This window comes from Lynx rufus, unplaced genomic scaffold (assembly GCF_022079265.1).
Source record: "Lynx rufus isolate CCGP_SWC_20201006 ecotype Redwood Valley unplaced genomic scaffold, mLynRuf1.p SCAF_7, whole genome shotgun sequence".
In the NCBI taxonomy this organism is placed as follows: Eukaryota; Metazoa; Chordata; class Mammalia; order Carnivora; family Felidae; genus Lynx; species Lynx rufus.
The window spans coordinates 37,575,453-37,592,271 of record NW_025814889.1 but is presented as its reverse complement, the minus strand read 5'-3'; the positions used below and the strand labels follow the sequence as shown (position 1 = coordinate 37,592,271).

The following is a 16,819-nucleotide window of genomic DNA, read 5'->3' as shown; positions in this document are numbered from 1 at the left end:
TCTCTCTCTCTCTCAAATATAAATAAACATCAAAAAAATTTTTGAAAAAGTAAATGGAAACAAAAGTAAGTAGAAAAAAGAAAAAAGAAACATGAGAGCAAATCAATGAAATAGCAAATGGACAAACAATAAAGAAAAATCAGTGACACCAAACACTGGTTATATGAAAATATAAAAATGGATAAATATCTAGCCAGACTGACTTTTAAAAATACCCAAATTATCTGGGGCGCCTGGGTGGCGCAGTCGGTTAAGCGTCCGACTTCAGCCAGGTCACGATCTCACGGTCTGTGAGTTCGAGCCCCGCGTCAGGCTCTGGGCTGATGGCTCGGAGCCTGGAGCCTGTTTCCGATTCTGTGTCTCCCTCTCTCTCTGCCCCTCCCCCGTTCATGCTCTGTCTCTGTCTGTCCCAAAAATAAATTAAAAAAACGTTGAAAAAAAATTAAAAAAAATACCCAAATTATCAATATCAGGAATGAAACAGGAGCCATCACTACACAGCCAACAGACATTAAAAGGCTAATAGGAACATATTATAAACAACTTTGTGCCAACAAGTTTGACAACTCAAATGAAATTGATACATTCTTGAAAGACACTTGTATTCATTTCTTATTGCTGCTGTTAGATTATGACAAACATAGTGACTTAAGGCAAATTTATTATCTTACAAATTTATTATCTTACAGTTCCAGAAGTCAGAAGTCCAAAATGCGTTTCACCTAGCTAAAATCGAGATATTGGTGGGATTGCATTCTTTCTGGAGGCTCTGGAGAAGAATCTGTTTCCCTCCCTTTTCTAGCTTTTATATGCCACCTGCATTTTCTGGATTCTTCTCCCCAGATAGCATCTGCCCCATTCCGACATCTGCTTCTGTTGTCACATCTCCTTTCTGACACTCTCACGGCCCCATTACAAAGACTCATGTGATTACATTGGACCCATCCAGATAATCCTGGATAATCTTTCTATTTCAAGATCATTAATTTAATCACATATTTAAAGTTGCTTTTGCCATGTAAGGTAGTACATTCACAGGTTTTGGGGACTAAGACAGAGACATCTTTGGGTGGCCATTCTCCCTACCAGAGGCACAAATTACCAAAATGGATACACAAAGAAACTTATTGGTTGAATGGCCCTGTATCTATTAAAGAACTTGAATTTGTAGTTAAAAATCTACTCAGGGGCGCCTGGGTGGCTTGGTCGGTTAAGCGTCCGACTTCGGCTCAGGTCATGATCTCACGGTCCGTGGGTTCGAGCCCCGCGTCAGGCTCTGTGCTGACAGCTCAGAGCCTGGAGCCTGTTTCGGATTCTGTGTCTCCCTCTCTCTCTGCCCCTCCCCTGTTCATGCTCTGTCTCTCTCTGTCTCAAAAATAAATAAACGTTAAAAAAAAAATTTTAAAATCTACTCACAAAAAACCCTCCAGGTTTGGTTTCAATGATGAATTATATCAAACATTTAAGGAAGAAATGAACTTTGACTCTTCATAGCAAACACAAAAATTAACCTGAAATAGATCACAGACCTAAACTTAAAAGCAAAAATGATAAAACTTCTAGAAGAGAATACAGAAGAACATGTTTTTGGCCTTGGGACAGGCAAAAAAAAATTTAGATAGGACACAAAAAACATTAAGTATAAAAGAAAATGTTTTTCTTTTTCAAGTGTTTTTCTTCATCAAAATAAAAACCTTTGTTCTTCAAAAGACAATGTTAAGAAAATTAAAAGGAAGATACTGACTAGGGAAAATATTTGTAACGTATACATCTGACTAAGACTGCTTTCCAGAATATATAAAGAACTCTTACAACTCAATACATAAGAGAAACAATTCAATAGAAAGAGTAGGCAGACAAAATAGATAAATGGCTAATAAGTACGTGAGAAGATACCCAACAGCATTAGTCAGAAAAATATCTATTAAAGCCATTTTAAAGCTACTACTCACTCAAAGTGATAAAGTTTTAAAAGGCTAAAATTACCAAGTGTTAGTGAGGATGCAAAAACACCTGAACCTCTCATACATTTCTGGTGAAAATAAAAAATAGTACAACCACTTTGGAAAACAATTTGAGTTTCTTATTAAGTTAGATATATATTTAGTATATGACTCAGTAATTCCAATCTAGGTTTTTCCTCCCAATAAAACATATGTTCACACAAAGACAGCTTTATTCAAAATAACCAAAACCTAGAAACAACCAAAATGTCCATTTTCAGGTGAATAGATAAATTATGGTTTATCCATACCACATAAGATCACTCATAAATAAAAAGGAACACACTATTGATACCATAACAGAATAAATGAACCTCAAAAGCATTATGCTGAGCACAAAAAAACAAACACAAAAGAGTATATACTCTATGATTGCCATTTACAAGAAATTCTAGAACAGGCAAAACTAATTTATCTTGGCAAAAAGCAGATGAATGGTAGACCAGGACTGAGGATAAGAGCAATTGACTGCAAAGGGGCATGAGGTTACTTTTTTAAATGATGTTAATTTTGATTACATGGGTGTATATGTTTGTCAAAACTCATTGAACTATGGTTTCAAAGTGGGTGCATATTATTACATGCAAGCTGTAACTCAATAAAGTGGATTTTTTAATAAAAGAAAAAAATTAAAATTAAAAAATGAATCACATCCCTAGTGATTCCAACACAGCAGGACTAACATGGGGCCCAGAAATCTGCATTTCTAACAAGTCCTATGGATAATAATGCAGGCTGTTTTACTTATAGACATAGTATTGTCTCTATGAGCACCCAACTCATGTAGAACAAATCAACTAGACAAGCAAAGAAAATTCAGAATAAAAGTGTTTCAGTTTTTGTGTACTCTCGTTCTATCCCTCAACTCCCATTCTTTAGTTGGGGGATCATTACCGAAGGATCCTCCCTGGTACTCTGTTCTCCCAACTGTTGGCTCAGCTGTGGATAAGCCTCCTTCCTTCATTCTTTACAAAAGGAAATTTCCTAGGAAAATAAATGGGAGGAAAGCAAAATAAAAACATACTGCAGGTGCAGAGAAACCAATATATTTGCAGAGCACATATCCTTTCCCATAAGGTCATTCAAGTCTGGCACCAGATGGGCTTGGCTGGCCCAGCTCACTGGACACATGGTATTCACAGATAGGCCTACCTTGGGGGAACACAACCTGTGTGGAGAGTAGAGCAGTACAGTAACAGATATGCTAAGAGCACTTATAGCCCAGAGGAAAAGGTCATTTCTCTGCCAAATTAGATTAAAGTGCTCTATTTCATTCCTGAGTCCCTCCTGCTGTCTCACATATCTTCTCCATCTTCTGCCCCGCTCCCCCGTTCTGTCTACCTGTTGCAATCTTTTCCATCCTTCCTAACTTAGCTGAATAACAACTCTTCCTGATCAGATCACCATAGTCAAACACAATCTATTCCTCCCCTGAGCTTCTATGGCACTTGGCTTGAAGAGCTCTCACAGAAATTTTGATTTGTATTTTAGTTGTTCATGTGCACACCATACCTATTGTATTTGATTATAATCTCCTTGATTATAGAAACCATAAATTTATTATCTATGCTAGGTATAGCCTGCATAGTTCCTAGTACATTACTTAGCAATTAATGGGTATTTCATGTACATTTGTTGTAGTAACTTATGAATTATTCAGTTCATGCTGATTCATATCTCTGATCTTTTGCTCATTCTGTTCCCCCTTTCTGGAAAATCCTTTCCACTTTAAGTGTTACTTTCTGCAAGAAACTTTCCTAGATACTCCAAGCTGTTGGGCTCCTGTAGCACTCTGGGCATATCTCTATCTTATAACATACAACCACCATCATATATCAAAATTAAGTATTTACTACCTGTTTCGCCTACTTAATTGTAGAAGCCAAAGATTCCGTCCTAGTCATCTTGATCTTACCATCACCTAGCTCAGTGTTTGTTAGGAGGATGCATTTCATAAATGTTTTTCTTTTTTTAATTAATTCATTTATTTTGAGAGAGAGAGAGAGAGAGAGAGAATCCCAAGCAGGCTCCACACTGTCAGCACAGAGCCCAATGTGGGGCTCGATCTCATGAACCGTGAGATCATGACCTTAGCCAAAATCAAGTGTCAGCTGCTCAACTGACTGAGCCACTCTGGTGCCCCCATAATTGCTTTTCACACAGAATAATCTCTTCAGAAGTTTCTGGAAGCATGAACCCATGACACACAGGGTTTGGTATATTTAGTTCATGTTCATATTAGAGTGGCCAAAATTGTCCTGAGGACAGTTTTGTCCAGAGAACACCCAGCATAAACAGACATCTCACCCTAAGTTTCCTCTTGGCTGAATGAAGGACTAGATGTTCTTAGGGTCCCCTATAGTTCTATGACTTTTGTGTCTCAGGGAATTCCCCAAGAGAATATATTGTTTAGTACAAAAGGGGCAAGTGTGACTTCTCCCCAGAAGGTCTTTTTCAAATTTTTAAAAAATACTTTTTATGTTTATTTATTTATTTTAAGAGAGAGAGAGAGAGCGAGCGGGGAAGGAGTAGAGAGAGGAGACAGAATCTCTAGCAGTCTCCCTGCTCTCAGCGCAGAGCCCAACGCAGGGCTCCATCTCAAGAGCTGTGAGTGAGATCATGACCTGGGCGAAAGCAAAAGTCAAGGCTTAACCTACTAAGCCACCCATGCATTCCAGAAGGTGTTTAAGGTGACCCCTAACCTCTGGGATGGCTGGACATAGGAAACAGAAATCATGACCTCTCAGAGTCCCATGACTTCCTCGTTTTAAATACATTTCTCTTTCCTTTTGCCACTTTCTCTCTCCCCCGCCCCCCAACATTCTCTCAGTCTCCCTCTTCTTTCCCTCTTTCCTTATCTGCTTTTCTTTTCCTACCCGTTCCACCGCACTCTCACAGCACAGGTACATCTACCTCAGCCGCTTTCCTTTTCTCCCCTGATTTATCTATCTCCAGTCTCTCGTTTATGCTGCCCCCGCGCCACCCGCCCCTCGCCCGACTCCCTCAGTCGTCTCCCTTTTCTCCTGTCAGCCCTGCAGGAGGCCGAGACTCCTCACGAAGCCCGGAGGTGGGAGGGTGGGTGGGTGGACCCTGGAGCCGCGGTCCCGCCCCTCGGTGCGTGTGTGAATGTCTGTGTGGCCGTGACGCGGCGCCGGCGGCTGGGAGGGAGGCTGGGCCCGCTGGAGAGGGAGGTGAGCGGATCGCTGGGGCTGCTCGGCTCCTGCGCGCCCTCGCGCTCCCCGCCGCCCGCCGAGGCGCAGGCAGGGCGCAGGCGGCGGCGGGCGGCATGGAGAGCCTGCTGGAGAACCCGGTGCGTGCCGTGCTCTACCTCAAGGAGCTCACGGCCATCGTGCAGAACCAGCAGAGCCTCATCCACACCCAGCGCCAGCGCATCGACGAGCTGGAGCGGCGGCTGGACGAGCTAAGCGCCGAGAACCGCAGCCTGTGGGAGCACCAGCAGCTGCTGCAAGCCCAGCCTCCGCCCGGGCTCGTCCCTCCGTCGCCAGCCCCGCTGCCCGTCACCCCGGCCACAGCCGCCGCCGCCGCCGCCGCTGGGGCCCAGGAACCGCTCCAGAACCACGGACAGCTCTCGCCCGCCGCGCCGCAGCCTGCGCCGGAGCAGCCACCGCTTCAGCACCACGGACAGCTCGTGGTGCAGCCCCAGCCGGGCCCCAGCAGCAGGGCTCACGCACCCCAGTCTCCCCACCAGCACCCAGTGGCGCCCGGGGCCGTCGCCGACAAGGAGAAAGAGCGTCCCCCGAGTTGTTGCACTGCCGCTGGAACCCTCCTTCAGCACAAATCCCCCGCCGCCCTCGGCAAGGGCGTCCTGAGCAGGAGACCCGAGTGAGTGGGGAAGAAGGGATGGGGACTGTTGTGACAGACAGGGAAGCAAATGGGTAAAAGGAGGAGATAAGGGGAAAACCAGGTGCACCTAAGAGTCTGAAGGACTAGAGTAACCTGAAGTGAAGAGATGAGCAGATGCTCGGAGGTAGAAGTGTGTCAAGGAGATTTGGGGGAAAAGAGGGATTGATATCAGTGTTTGAGAGGGCTGAGGGGATGCTGGAGCAAAAGAGAGCATCCAGACCATTACTGGGGGCAAAGGAGGAAAGAAATGGGTTTTAAGTTATCAGGGATACCGGTTTTAAAGAGGACAAGATTGGAAGGAAGTTTTGGTGAAAATTAAACCAAAGAAAAAAGAACAGTTGAATTTTTTTAAGTTAGGAAAAATTTGGAAGGGAGTTTGGGTAGTAAAATTATTTGAATGGAGAGTGAGATATGAAAAAGACAGAGGCTTGGCAAAGAGACATGTTAAGAGCTTTAAAACGGCTAGGGTCTAGGCGGAGTAGAATTGGAATCTGAGAAAATTTAGGATGCAGGGGATACAGTTGAAAAGCAGGTATGATGTGAGAAGGCAGGGGACCTGGAGGTAGAGGAAGATAAAGGGTGAGAGAAAGCATTTCCCAGAGGAACGAGTCTGGCTCTTTAAGTGATGCAGTGGGAGTCAAAGCCAGGAGTGGCTCTTTGGGGGAAGCTTACTCTGCTCTGACCTGAGTGGGCATCTTTCTTCTGAATCCCCATAGAACTAAAGGGGTGCAAAGACACATCCCACCAAGCCAGTGGAGGACTGTGTTGTAGCCTGAGGTCTCAACCTGGCTATAGCTTTTTCCTCTGACTCAAGGAGGATTTCTGTGTAGGGTGGTTGGCAATTGTGGAAAGGGAACAATGATGAAAGGGATAGTTGACAAAAGGAATTGTTGGTATTTGGATGTTTAAATCTCTCTGTTATGGCTGGTGACTGCAAATCTTGTTTCCGCTTGGTTATCTGGTGATAATAGGAATCCTCATGTTGGGTCCTGAGAGAGATATACTCATTAACCCCAGGGAGGGACTCTAGAACCTCAAGCTCTTTACTTTCAGTGTCTGTGAACTAGGGACATGGGAAGAAGAGATGAAAGAGGACTGGAATATTCCCACCTCTGTACTGGAAAGGCCGTGACATATCAGCTTCCTTCCTCTGATTATACAGGTGATGGGAGAACTGCATGGAAGAACAGCTCAGGGGAAATCAGTACCTAGTCAGCACCTGCCCCTGACAATAGTGATGCTAAAGGAAGAGCGGGGTGGGGAGAGGAAGGAGGAGAGCCAAGAATCCCACCTTCATCCAGTCTCAGCATGTTTTAGGTCTGCAGATACTTGTGAAGATTTGGTGTATTCCTTAAAAACTCATTTTCTCCTCACATCTACATAGTTAGAGAAGTTGGGTCAGGATATGTTAGCTCACAGGGTAGATTTGACTGGAACCATGGGCTCTTAGGGGTGAAGATCCAGGATGATCTGGCTTGGCAGACGTATAGCACTTGATTCAGGCCCCAAGAAAATGCGGCTTTCTTCCCCAGGTCCCTCAATGGCCCATTTGCTCTTCCTTCAGTTTCATGGTTTTCTTTCCTTATCTGGCATAAAAAGCAGAAAGCCAGTTTTCCCTCAGTGCCCATGGTTCAAAAAAGATAATATTCTTACAAGGTATTGCCTGGCTTTTCCCCCAAATGGGGGGGGGGCGGGGGAAGAACGAGTCCATTCATTTCCCTGGGGGCAGCCACAGTTTCCTGGTAATTATTGTTCTTCACCTGATTCTTCTCCTCATGCCCTTTGATATCTCCCTTCTCTTTCACACTTTCTTTTCATCCCTTCAGGGAAGCATGAGCAAGAATGATTTAGTTAATTTTTCTTGGAGGACTTTACTGTGGTCCCCAAAGTAGCTTAGAGAGCCCAAACTCTCCTTCCCAGGTGCTCTTGCTGGGAAACCAGGGATTTAGGAATCACTTGGATTCCTATCCAGCCTCACAAGTCAAAACCAGAGACAAACCATAGTGTCCTCATCTTTTCTTCTCCTTTGTCCTGCTTTTGCTTCCCATAGGAGCAAAACAAAAATAAGAAGTAATTAGAATGGTGGAGGAGAGTGGAAGTTGTTAAAAATCTTTCCCTTAGAAAGTTGTGCCAGGCAATAAGAGGTTAATACCACAAGTGGCTCCTTCCTTCCTCCAGATCCTCCAGCTTTTCCCTCTGCTCTCTCTGAGGCTGGATACCAAGATACTTAGAGAGAATGCCTTACCTCCTCCCTGCAACTCTCTCTCCCCTTGGGTGTGAATCATGGACATCTTGGCTGGCTGAATGCCTTTTGTGCCTTTTGTGCCACTCATTTCTTTCCACGGTTCTACCTAACTTCAACCTAAGTCCCCCTCCACCCCCACAGAACCTCAGGAATAAATCATTGTTGCTGACTACGTGTTTGGCCCTACCTTGCTTTCTACCCGTGACCCCCATTTTGTATGGCTGTCATCCTCTGCCCATACCTCTCGATGGTGCAGGGCTAGATGCAGCCAGCAGGCAGAGAGAGAGAGAGAGAGAGAGAGAGAGAGAGAGATATCTTTATGGATAGGGTGAGATGAGGAGAAGAGCAGAGCCAGCAGCCCTCTCCCTGGTGTTTCTCCTGGGGAGCTCCCTGCTGAATCAGTTCTCTACTGGGCATGCTGAAGTAGGAAGACGATATGGCAGATGAGGTCTTTGGATCATAATTTTACTGAAATCTTTTCTCATTTTTTACTTGTCCTTCTCTGGCCTCGTTGTAGTAAGAATGCAGCCCTGGTGAGGTTGCTGAGGGTTGAGTGCGGGTTACAAGGGCCCAGGCATTGTGTTAGATGCATTATCTTCCCACACGGTTTGTCTCTTATCCTCAGAACTCCTCTTCCTGCCCAAATCCAGGAGAGGCAAGAGCCTTGGGGAACCTGGAACCAAAAAATAATGGATCATTTAATTGTCATCAGATCTGCATTAATATGCAGCCTGGCCTCTCTCCCTTCTTCGCTGAGGGAGATGGGAAGGTGGTGGCCCTGGAGGTCAGGCCAAGGAAGCAATGATGAGGGGGTGAGTGAGTGCAGACATACCATGGAAGAAAGATGCTGGAGGGGTTAATGTTCTTTCTCTGCATGCTTCCTGGCTCTTGCTAAGCTCCAGCCCCCACTGTTTTTGCCTCTTAATGAAAGCAGTGATCTAGCTTCCTCCTCTTTATTTTTTCAATCAAGGCTCACAGCATCTACAGAATTGATTATCCCTTTTCCTGGCTGGAGTCAGAGCCTCAGCCTGATCTGGCAAAGTCTACTTCTTGCCATGGAAGCACATGACCCTCCCTGAGGCTACTGCTTCAGTGTGACCACAGCTCCTCTGTCTGAGCACATGCTTGCACACCCACCCAGCCATGCATTTAGAGCTGGTGGATCCCAGGGCTTTCCCGTGTTTCCCAACCCTTAAGCAGAGGATTACTGGAGGCTGGGTAAGATTCCTGAATTGTGAATCAAATTCAGCTCCTACACCCACCTCCAAGTAGCCATGAAGTCTGGGTGGCTCAGTAGTAGCCCCTGTCCTCTCTTCTCTTCCTTCGTCCTTTGTCTTCCTTTTATACTTTCTCTTCCTCACCACTTTTTCCTTTCTCTTTGTCCTTCCTTCTCTCTTTCCTCTTTCTTCTCTCCCCTCAAACTCTTTCTCTCTCCCATATTTTCTTCCTTCTATCTATCCGTTGGTTCCACGTAAGCTGCCCAGGGAAGTCTCCTCTTCTCTACTCCCATCCTTTAAGCATGAAATAAATCTTAGGTCAATTTTTGAGCTCCATGGTATCATACTGACTGGAGGCTGAAGGATAGTTAGAAAGTCATTAGATGTGCTTCTTAGCCTGTTGTCTAAAATGCTGATTGGAGCAGGTGTCTCTGCTCCTACTGAGTCAGGGTTGTCCTCCTGGAGATGGCAGCTCAAGTCTGGCCCATTCTGAGAGCTATTAAGAGATTGTGAAGGTCTGTCAGTCAGTCAGCTGTATTTTATCTAGTGTCCGGTCCATTCAAAACTGTACACCCTGTGCTGGGGAAAAACAGGAAAGAAGCAAATAGTCCTTGTTCAACATACATGAGACATATATCAAGAAATATCTAAATAAATATAAGCAGATTGCTGCTGCCTAGAGCCACCCTCTATCAGAAGAGAACAGGGTGAAAAGGGGGAGCATATAAGTCATATTGAGAGCCCAGAGAGGTTATCTTGGTTGGAGTCAAGGGTTTATGTCAGGAAGAGTAAGAGCCAAGGGTAGCTGGAAGGAGGACAGAGCCCTGAAGATTCAATTCACAGAGATACCTGTATTGCATATGAACATCATCCCATCCCCTAAAAGTACAGTCCCCCCTATCCTAATCACCTCCTACTAGGCTAAACCCTTTCAACAAAGAAGGGCCTTGATACTCAGAGTCCTTGTCTACCTGTAGCTGGAAGGCCTGCTTTGCTGGGGAAGCAACGAGAAGGTCAGTGCTCACCAAACTGCATATCCTCCTTTTCTTCCTCTACCCCCAGCAAGAAGAGGACTTCTTGCCGGTCAGCTGGAAAATGGGGCCAGAGTGAAGGCTCACCAAGAGGAAGGAGTGTGTGTCTTTTTGCTCACCTAGAAGCCGGCACAAAGTAGGCACTTATAAAGATCCTCTGTCCCCTGCTTGTACAAGAGCCCAGACCACTGCTCTTTCCAATTTTTCATCCAAAAAGAACACAATTCAAGAGAAACAAGTTACCCCTACTTCAGGGAAAACCCACTGGTCTCTGTCCTCCTCACAAGCTCCCTGTGCCTTGCTCCATCCTGCTCTGTCCTTCCATATCCCCAAGCCCTTCCCAGGCCCACAGAGTTAGCACCATAAGGGCCCCATACAAAGGCATCCTGGAACATTTTCCTATTAGCCTGAAACCAAGCAAGAGGAGCAGCAGTTGGTTCTGCTGATTCAGCAAATATCTGTGCAGCCTGAGTTTCAAAGGTCACTTACGAGAAAAGGCAGATGGGGTCAGGTCTGGGTGGAGAGCTAATGAAAGTGAGGCTGATATGGGAAAGGAGGGGAAAGGTGGGATCAGCAGTAGGACCTGTGGTCCAGAAAGAGACTTGGATCCTGAATTTAAATCCTGTGTAAAGATTTTTAGACAGACTGACCTTGTTGGGGACCCTCAAAACTTTTCACTGGGGCCCAAACGGACTCTCTATGGCCCTGAACACTAAGCAGCTGCTTAGTAAGAGGGTTCTTATAAGAAGTCCTGGGGACACTCTCATTGCGCCTGGCAGATCCCCAAATGCAAGGCCATCTGGCAGGATTTCCAAGGCTTGGGCGACTGCAGCACCTTCCTCTTCTGCTTCTGGAAAAGCACAAAGTGTAGGTTCTCATACAGGCTGGAAAGGGTTTCTTGTTTCCATGGAGGAAGGTGGTCACCTCCATTTCAAGGAACATGGGCATTAACAAACAAACAAACAAAGATCAGGAATAGAATGAGGGAGAAATTAGGTTTTTCAGGCTAAAAAGAACTTAAGGAAACCACAGAATCACAGAATTTTCAAGACCTAGGTGGTTAAGAACATGGCCTCTGTGGGGCACCTGGGTGGCTCAGTCGGTTAAGGGTCCGACTTTTGATTTTGGCTCAGGTCATGATCTCACAATTTGTGGGTTTAAGTTCCGCATCCGGCTCCATGTTGACCATGCAGAGCCTGCTTGGGATTCTGTCTCCCTCTCTCTCTGTCCCTCCTCTGCGCTCTCTCAAAATAAACATTTACAAAAAAATTTTCAAAAAGAACATGGGCTTTGAAATTAAACAAATCTGGGTATGAATCCTGCTCTAACATCTACGAGACTTTACATTCATTGTTTTCCCTCTTTAAGCCTCCGTTTTTTTCATTTATAAAATGAGAAGTAATATATACGTTGAAGAGTTGTTGTAAAATTTAAAAGTTAAATAGTATCATTTGTTAGTACTGTTCAGGACACATAGTAAGTGCTTAATACATTGTAGTATTTCTACAGATAAAGAAACCAGGGCCTAGGGCCCATCCACAGTCAGACCACAGTGAAAGACTAGAATCCAAGTTCAGGATTCCTCCATCCTTCCAAGCCTGCTTTCCACCTGTGCCCTTTTCTCATCTACCCCTCTACCTTTGGACAATGCATACCCAAGCTATTGCAGATATGAGAATGTGGAGCTTACCCTGAAATGCAGCCAAGCAGGACAAATCCTCTAACCCTTGGTGATCCGTGATGAGGTCCCATGACTTTATAGTTGGGAAATACTTCCTTAAACTCAACTAACTGTCTTCTGTTGCATCATTGTAAGATTATTTGCACTTCTCCTAAGGAAATCAAAGGGATCTGAATTATCACCCAGTGCCCCATGGTGATAAGAATGACCTTGCCCATTTTCTAAGTGGGGAAACCACAGTCTCATCTAGTATATGAACTTGTCAAGGATTAAAGTAAAGGGTGAGGGGAATGGAATCTGAACCAGGAGAATGCTTGCAACTTCCCTGGAATGAAAGCTATATCCATTCTTCCAAATTCTTCCATCCTGGGGATGGAAAGGTAGATCTGCTCTTTGCTTACCTCTGAGGTCAAAAAGTTGCAAACAACAGCAGAGATTGACTGAGAAAAGGAGAGTCTGATGTGTTGTGGGATTTGGGGTGGTGGTTGAGGGGAAAGGCAGGGAGCTGGGGGAGGGCTCTACTTTCTCTGATCAAGGCTAGAGAAAAAAGAACTTTCTTAGATGAAATAACATCTAGGAGAAACAAAGAAACAAACAAGCAAACAAATAAACAGAAAAGAGAGTGGGCTTCTGAAATTCCATCCCAGGGTGGTTGTGACTGTGAGGCCACCACAGGCAAAGCCTGCTATGTGTGGCCCTGGGCACCGTGGGGGCATGGGCTGTTCTGCTGTTGCTCTTTGTTTGGAATATCCCATCTGGGAGGGTTATGTAACTCTGCAGGACCAGTGTATGTGCTGAGTGGTACCTTTTGTCACCAGCAGGCAGTCAGGCTACTGTGGACAGAGGCCATGCAGTCTTGTCCAAGTCCCTGCCCACACTCTGTGCTGGCATCAGGCCATTCCCTCTGGCCACAGCTGTAGGGGCCGGAGGGCTTTAGGAGCTGGATCAGGGTCCTCCTGCCCTTAGGGGGAGTCAGAGCTGGAAAGGTACTAAAAAGTCCTTTGGTCCAAACTTCTCATTTGGCAAATGAGAAAACCGTGGCCCGAGAGGTGACTGATGCTTCCAGATGCATCAGTGGCAGAACTGGGCCTAGAACTCATCATCTGGTTCTCCTGACACTATACGGTAATGGGCTGTGGGCGTACAAGGCCAAACCTACAGCTAGTTATGGCGACTCAGGGGACCCAGGGAGGTCTCTGCCTTCAGACTAGCTTGCCTGTGCCAACAACTCCACAATTAGAGATTCCTTACGATACTTCAAGGTTATCCCCCTTGTTAAAATGCAAATTCTCCTAGGACAGGAGAAAAACAACACATTTAGCTATATCAGCCTTCACACTTCAGCATGAAAGAGGTTTTATTTGAGCAGTGTCCAAGAGCCGATTTGATAAGGAAGGAGGATGCCATGGTGGCACCGATTGACTAAGGGACCAGGCATGAGGCTCACAAAAGGTTGAAGGGCTCATGGGGGAGGCTGTTGAAAGCCTAAGTGATTTTCAGCTCTGCTGTATTTTTCAGGGAACCAGCACTGCTTTGCTTGGATCTGGCAAGCGAAGGGGTAGGGGGACCCATGGCACTCCTGCACTGGCGTGTCTTGGAAAAGTAATTATCTGGGTCGTAAAGGGATACTTTCTCAGTGAGCTTCATGTGCAAGTCATAAGGCAGGAACTTAAGGAGCATCCTGACACTTGGTAATCTCTTTTGATCCTTTTTAGGATCTTAAAATACTTTTTTAGTTGGCAACTCTATTGGGGTTTGCTATGCAGTGGGAACCTGTGGACAGGAAGGGTTAACAGAAAGGAGAGGTTGGTACTTCATGGGCCTGGAACAAATGGGGGATGAGAGGCTACCTCAACATCTCGTAGGTGCTTGATGAATACTGCCTGAATAAATAAGCTCTTAATATGTACGATCCAGGCCGGCTCAGCAGTTGCAGAGTGGAGGGAGGCAAGGGTATGGTGTCAGAGCTGAAGAAGATCTCAACTGGAGGGGAGGCCCCACAGGGGAAGTAGGTTGTACGTAAGCCCAACAGCCCAGTTTCTGCAGTTAGTATGCGTGAGAACCTAGATCAGTGGCTCAGCTCTTAAGGCCAGTTGGGGAGTGAGAGGCATATGAGGGCTCCTCCCAGCTAATAGAGCCCACCCCCATAGCTATCCATGAGCATGGAGAAGCCTCCCCTCCCACTGCCCCCAGCCTCTGACCCCAGACCAGTCTGGTCCTGAGCCTGGGAAGCTGTGTTAAGAGTTAAGCATGAGAAAGCCCTTTGAGTGTTTCATCTCAGGGCCACCCACACCACCCCCCTGATCTGCCCTTGGCCTTGTCAGAAGGCTGTATAAGAAATAGGCAAAAGGTTTATGATGATGGGAGAGAAAGGAAACCCAAACTGTGGCCATGTGTCCAGGTGGAAAGAGAAGAGAGAGCTGGATTCTGGCCTGGGAGAATGCAATGGGAACCAGTCTCAAGCTCCAGGCCTCTTTACTCCTATTTCTCTACCAGACAGTATCAGCTGTGTTGATGGAAATGTCAGGACACTGCAGGGAGGGTGAGTGGATGTGTATAAGGTGTGGACGTGCTTGCAGGACTGAGTGGGTGCAGTTGTGCATGGGTGAGTGGGTTACTTGGGCTGGGGAAATGGATCACAACGGACACCATATAAAGACATGCAGGTCTCACAGCAGAACTCAGCGGGTCTTCCCCCCACTTCCCCAGGACACCCCGCTCTGGTCATACTGTCAGAACTCTGGGTTCTATCTCCTTTCTCTGCATGACTTACTTCATCTCTCTTGGCTAGCCAGTTTCTGCTGGGTCTTCCCCTCCGTAAAATGGGGTGAGTCTATAATGCCTCCACTCCCTCACTCTGTTGCAGGTGTGAAAGAGACCTGGCCTCCAAAGGCTGTGAGCTCCTGAGAGGAAGGCTGTCTGGAGGGTGGGCAAGTGCAGGGGTTGGGGATCTGAGACTTTCTATTGAGGTACCGTGTTTGGAAGTTCAAGTAGCCTGCAGCGGTGTGATACATGGAAAGCTGCCCTGTGGTTTTCCCTGAACCTGACTTTGGGTAGCTTCGGCCAGGGCCTGGTACCACATGACCTCTCAGGGCTTTGGAGCCATCAGGTCAAACCAGCTGCCTCCCTGCCTCCAACCAGGAATACACTCCCCATCCCAGGCAGAGAGGCAAGGGAATTCCACGATTTCTTCCTTGATAAATGATTCCAATGCACCACGATTTTCATTCAACACATCAGTTCAACCCAGTGATTATTTTAAAGCAGCAACAGCAACACAAACTCTGCAAAGCAGTTGGGAATCTCTTGCTTGTGTCTAGTTTCAGTATTTCCTGTGCACAGTCTGGTCTTTACAGAGATACCCTGGATGCTTCCGAACCGGCTTATTTGGCATCTTTGACATTCTTGGGGCAACTTAAATGCTAAGAGGCAATCAGGGAGGGCCGGGGGCCCAAGGGTATTCCAGAAGCAGGCTGGACTCTGACCGCGAAGTCAGGACCCCTGAGTTCTGAATGCTGTGCCCACCCTCACAGACCCCAAGTATAAGCTTGGTGCAAATCCTTCCCCTTCTCTGGGCCTTGGTTTTTATTTTGATCAAAGGGGACAATCACTCTTTGCTCAGCTCTTCAACTCTGTCTCCCCTCGATTCGCCAAGTCCACGAAAAGGAGAGCTGTTAGGAGGTTGCTGCAGCACGAAGGACCTCGCTCACACGTGAAAAGTGGCTTCCAAATGATAAGAGCCTTAGGAAGGGAGCTCAGGAAGGGGGATAGAGGGAGACTGAATTCACTCTCCCTTTCAAGAAGATAAAGGAGACCCCTGCAGTGTAGGGCGTTCCCTGCAGGTCGGGGAGGAACGAGGTGAATGCTGCAGAGGCTACCAGCTGTAAGTGCCCAAGGAATTTCCACCGGGCTCCCTCTGGATTTTGCATGAAAACCGGGAGCAGCTGGAGGGGAGAGCTCAGGAATCAGGAACCTCTGCCCCCCGAACTCGCTCGGAAAGCCTGGGGAAAGCCCTTCCTCCTCTGGCCGCTTCCCCGGGGGCTTCTCCATGGGGAGGGCGCGTGCCGCCGGGCTTTCGGCTGCGTGGGCGGCTTGGCGAGCTGCTGACAGCAGGATGGAACCTCCGGCCCCCGCGCCGCGCCCCGCCCCGCGCCGAGCTCTGCGCTCCCCCGCGGGGGCGGGCACCCCGGCCGGGGGAAGCCGCGCGCCCCCCGCCTCCCGCGCGGACGCGCCCCGCGCCCCCAGCCCTCCCCCGCCCGGCGCGGCGCCGCTGAGTCACCGGCTCCGGAGGCGCAGCCTTGGCACCTGTGCGCTCGGGCTCGGCCCGGCCCGCGGCGCCCCCGCCCGCCTTCCGGGGGCCTGGCCGCGCTCGCGCTGCCGGCCTCCGCCTGAGGCCGCCCTGCCCCTCTCCCTGGTCCCCTCTCCCCGCGCCCCCGCCAGTCTCTCGAGTGTGACCGTTCCCCTCGGTATCTCTCCGCCCCGCGAGCGCACCGCCGCCCGCCCACGGCGTCTGGGAGCGCCCCCGGCGCCACCGCCGCCCGCGCCTTCCCGGGAGCCGAAGGGGAGGTCGGGGGGCCTCCGTGCTGCGTCACCATGCGGCCGCTGCTGCTCCTGCTGCCGCCGCCCGCGGCCCTGCCGGCTCCCCCCCCCCCCCCGACCATGACCTCTCCGCACGAGGGTGCGGATCCTTTCCCAGGCCTCCCTCCGTAGGCCCCAGCCCAGGCTGGTGTGAATGGATCCCCTTTGGAGAAGGGGAGAAGGCGGGGGCGGCTTCAGGG

General features: G+C 47.8%; 1 protein-coding gene across 1 annotated transcript in view; it reads left to right on the top strand.

The window, feature by feature from the left end:
- Window positions 1–5,289: 5,289 nt before the first annotated feature.
- IQSEC3 (IQ motif and Sec7 domain ArfGEF 3) overlaps window positions 5,290–16,819 on the top strand; it is a 105,235-nt gene continuing 93,705 nt past the window's right edge. The window contains 1 exon segment of the mRNA XM_047067193.1: window positions 5,290–5,846. Coding sequence (XP_046923149.1) covers window positions 5,290–5,846 — 557 coding nt within the window.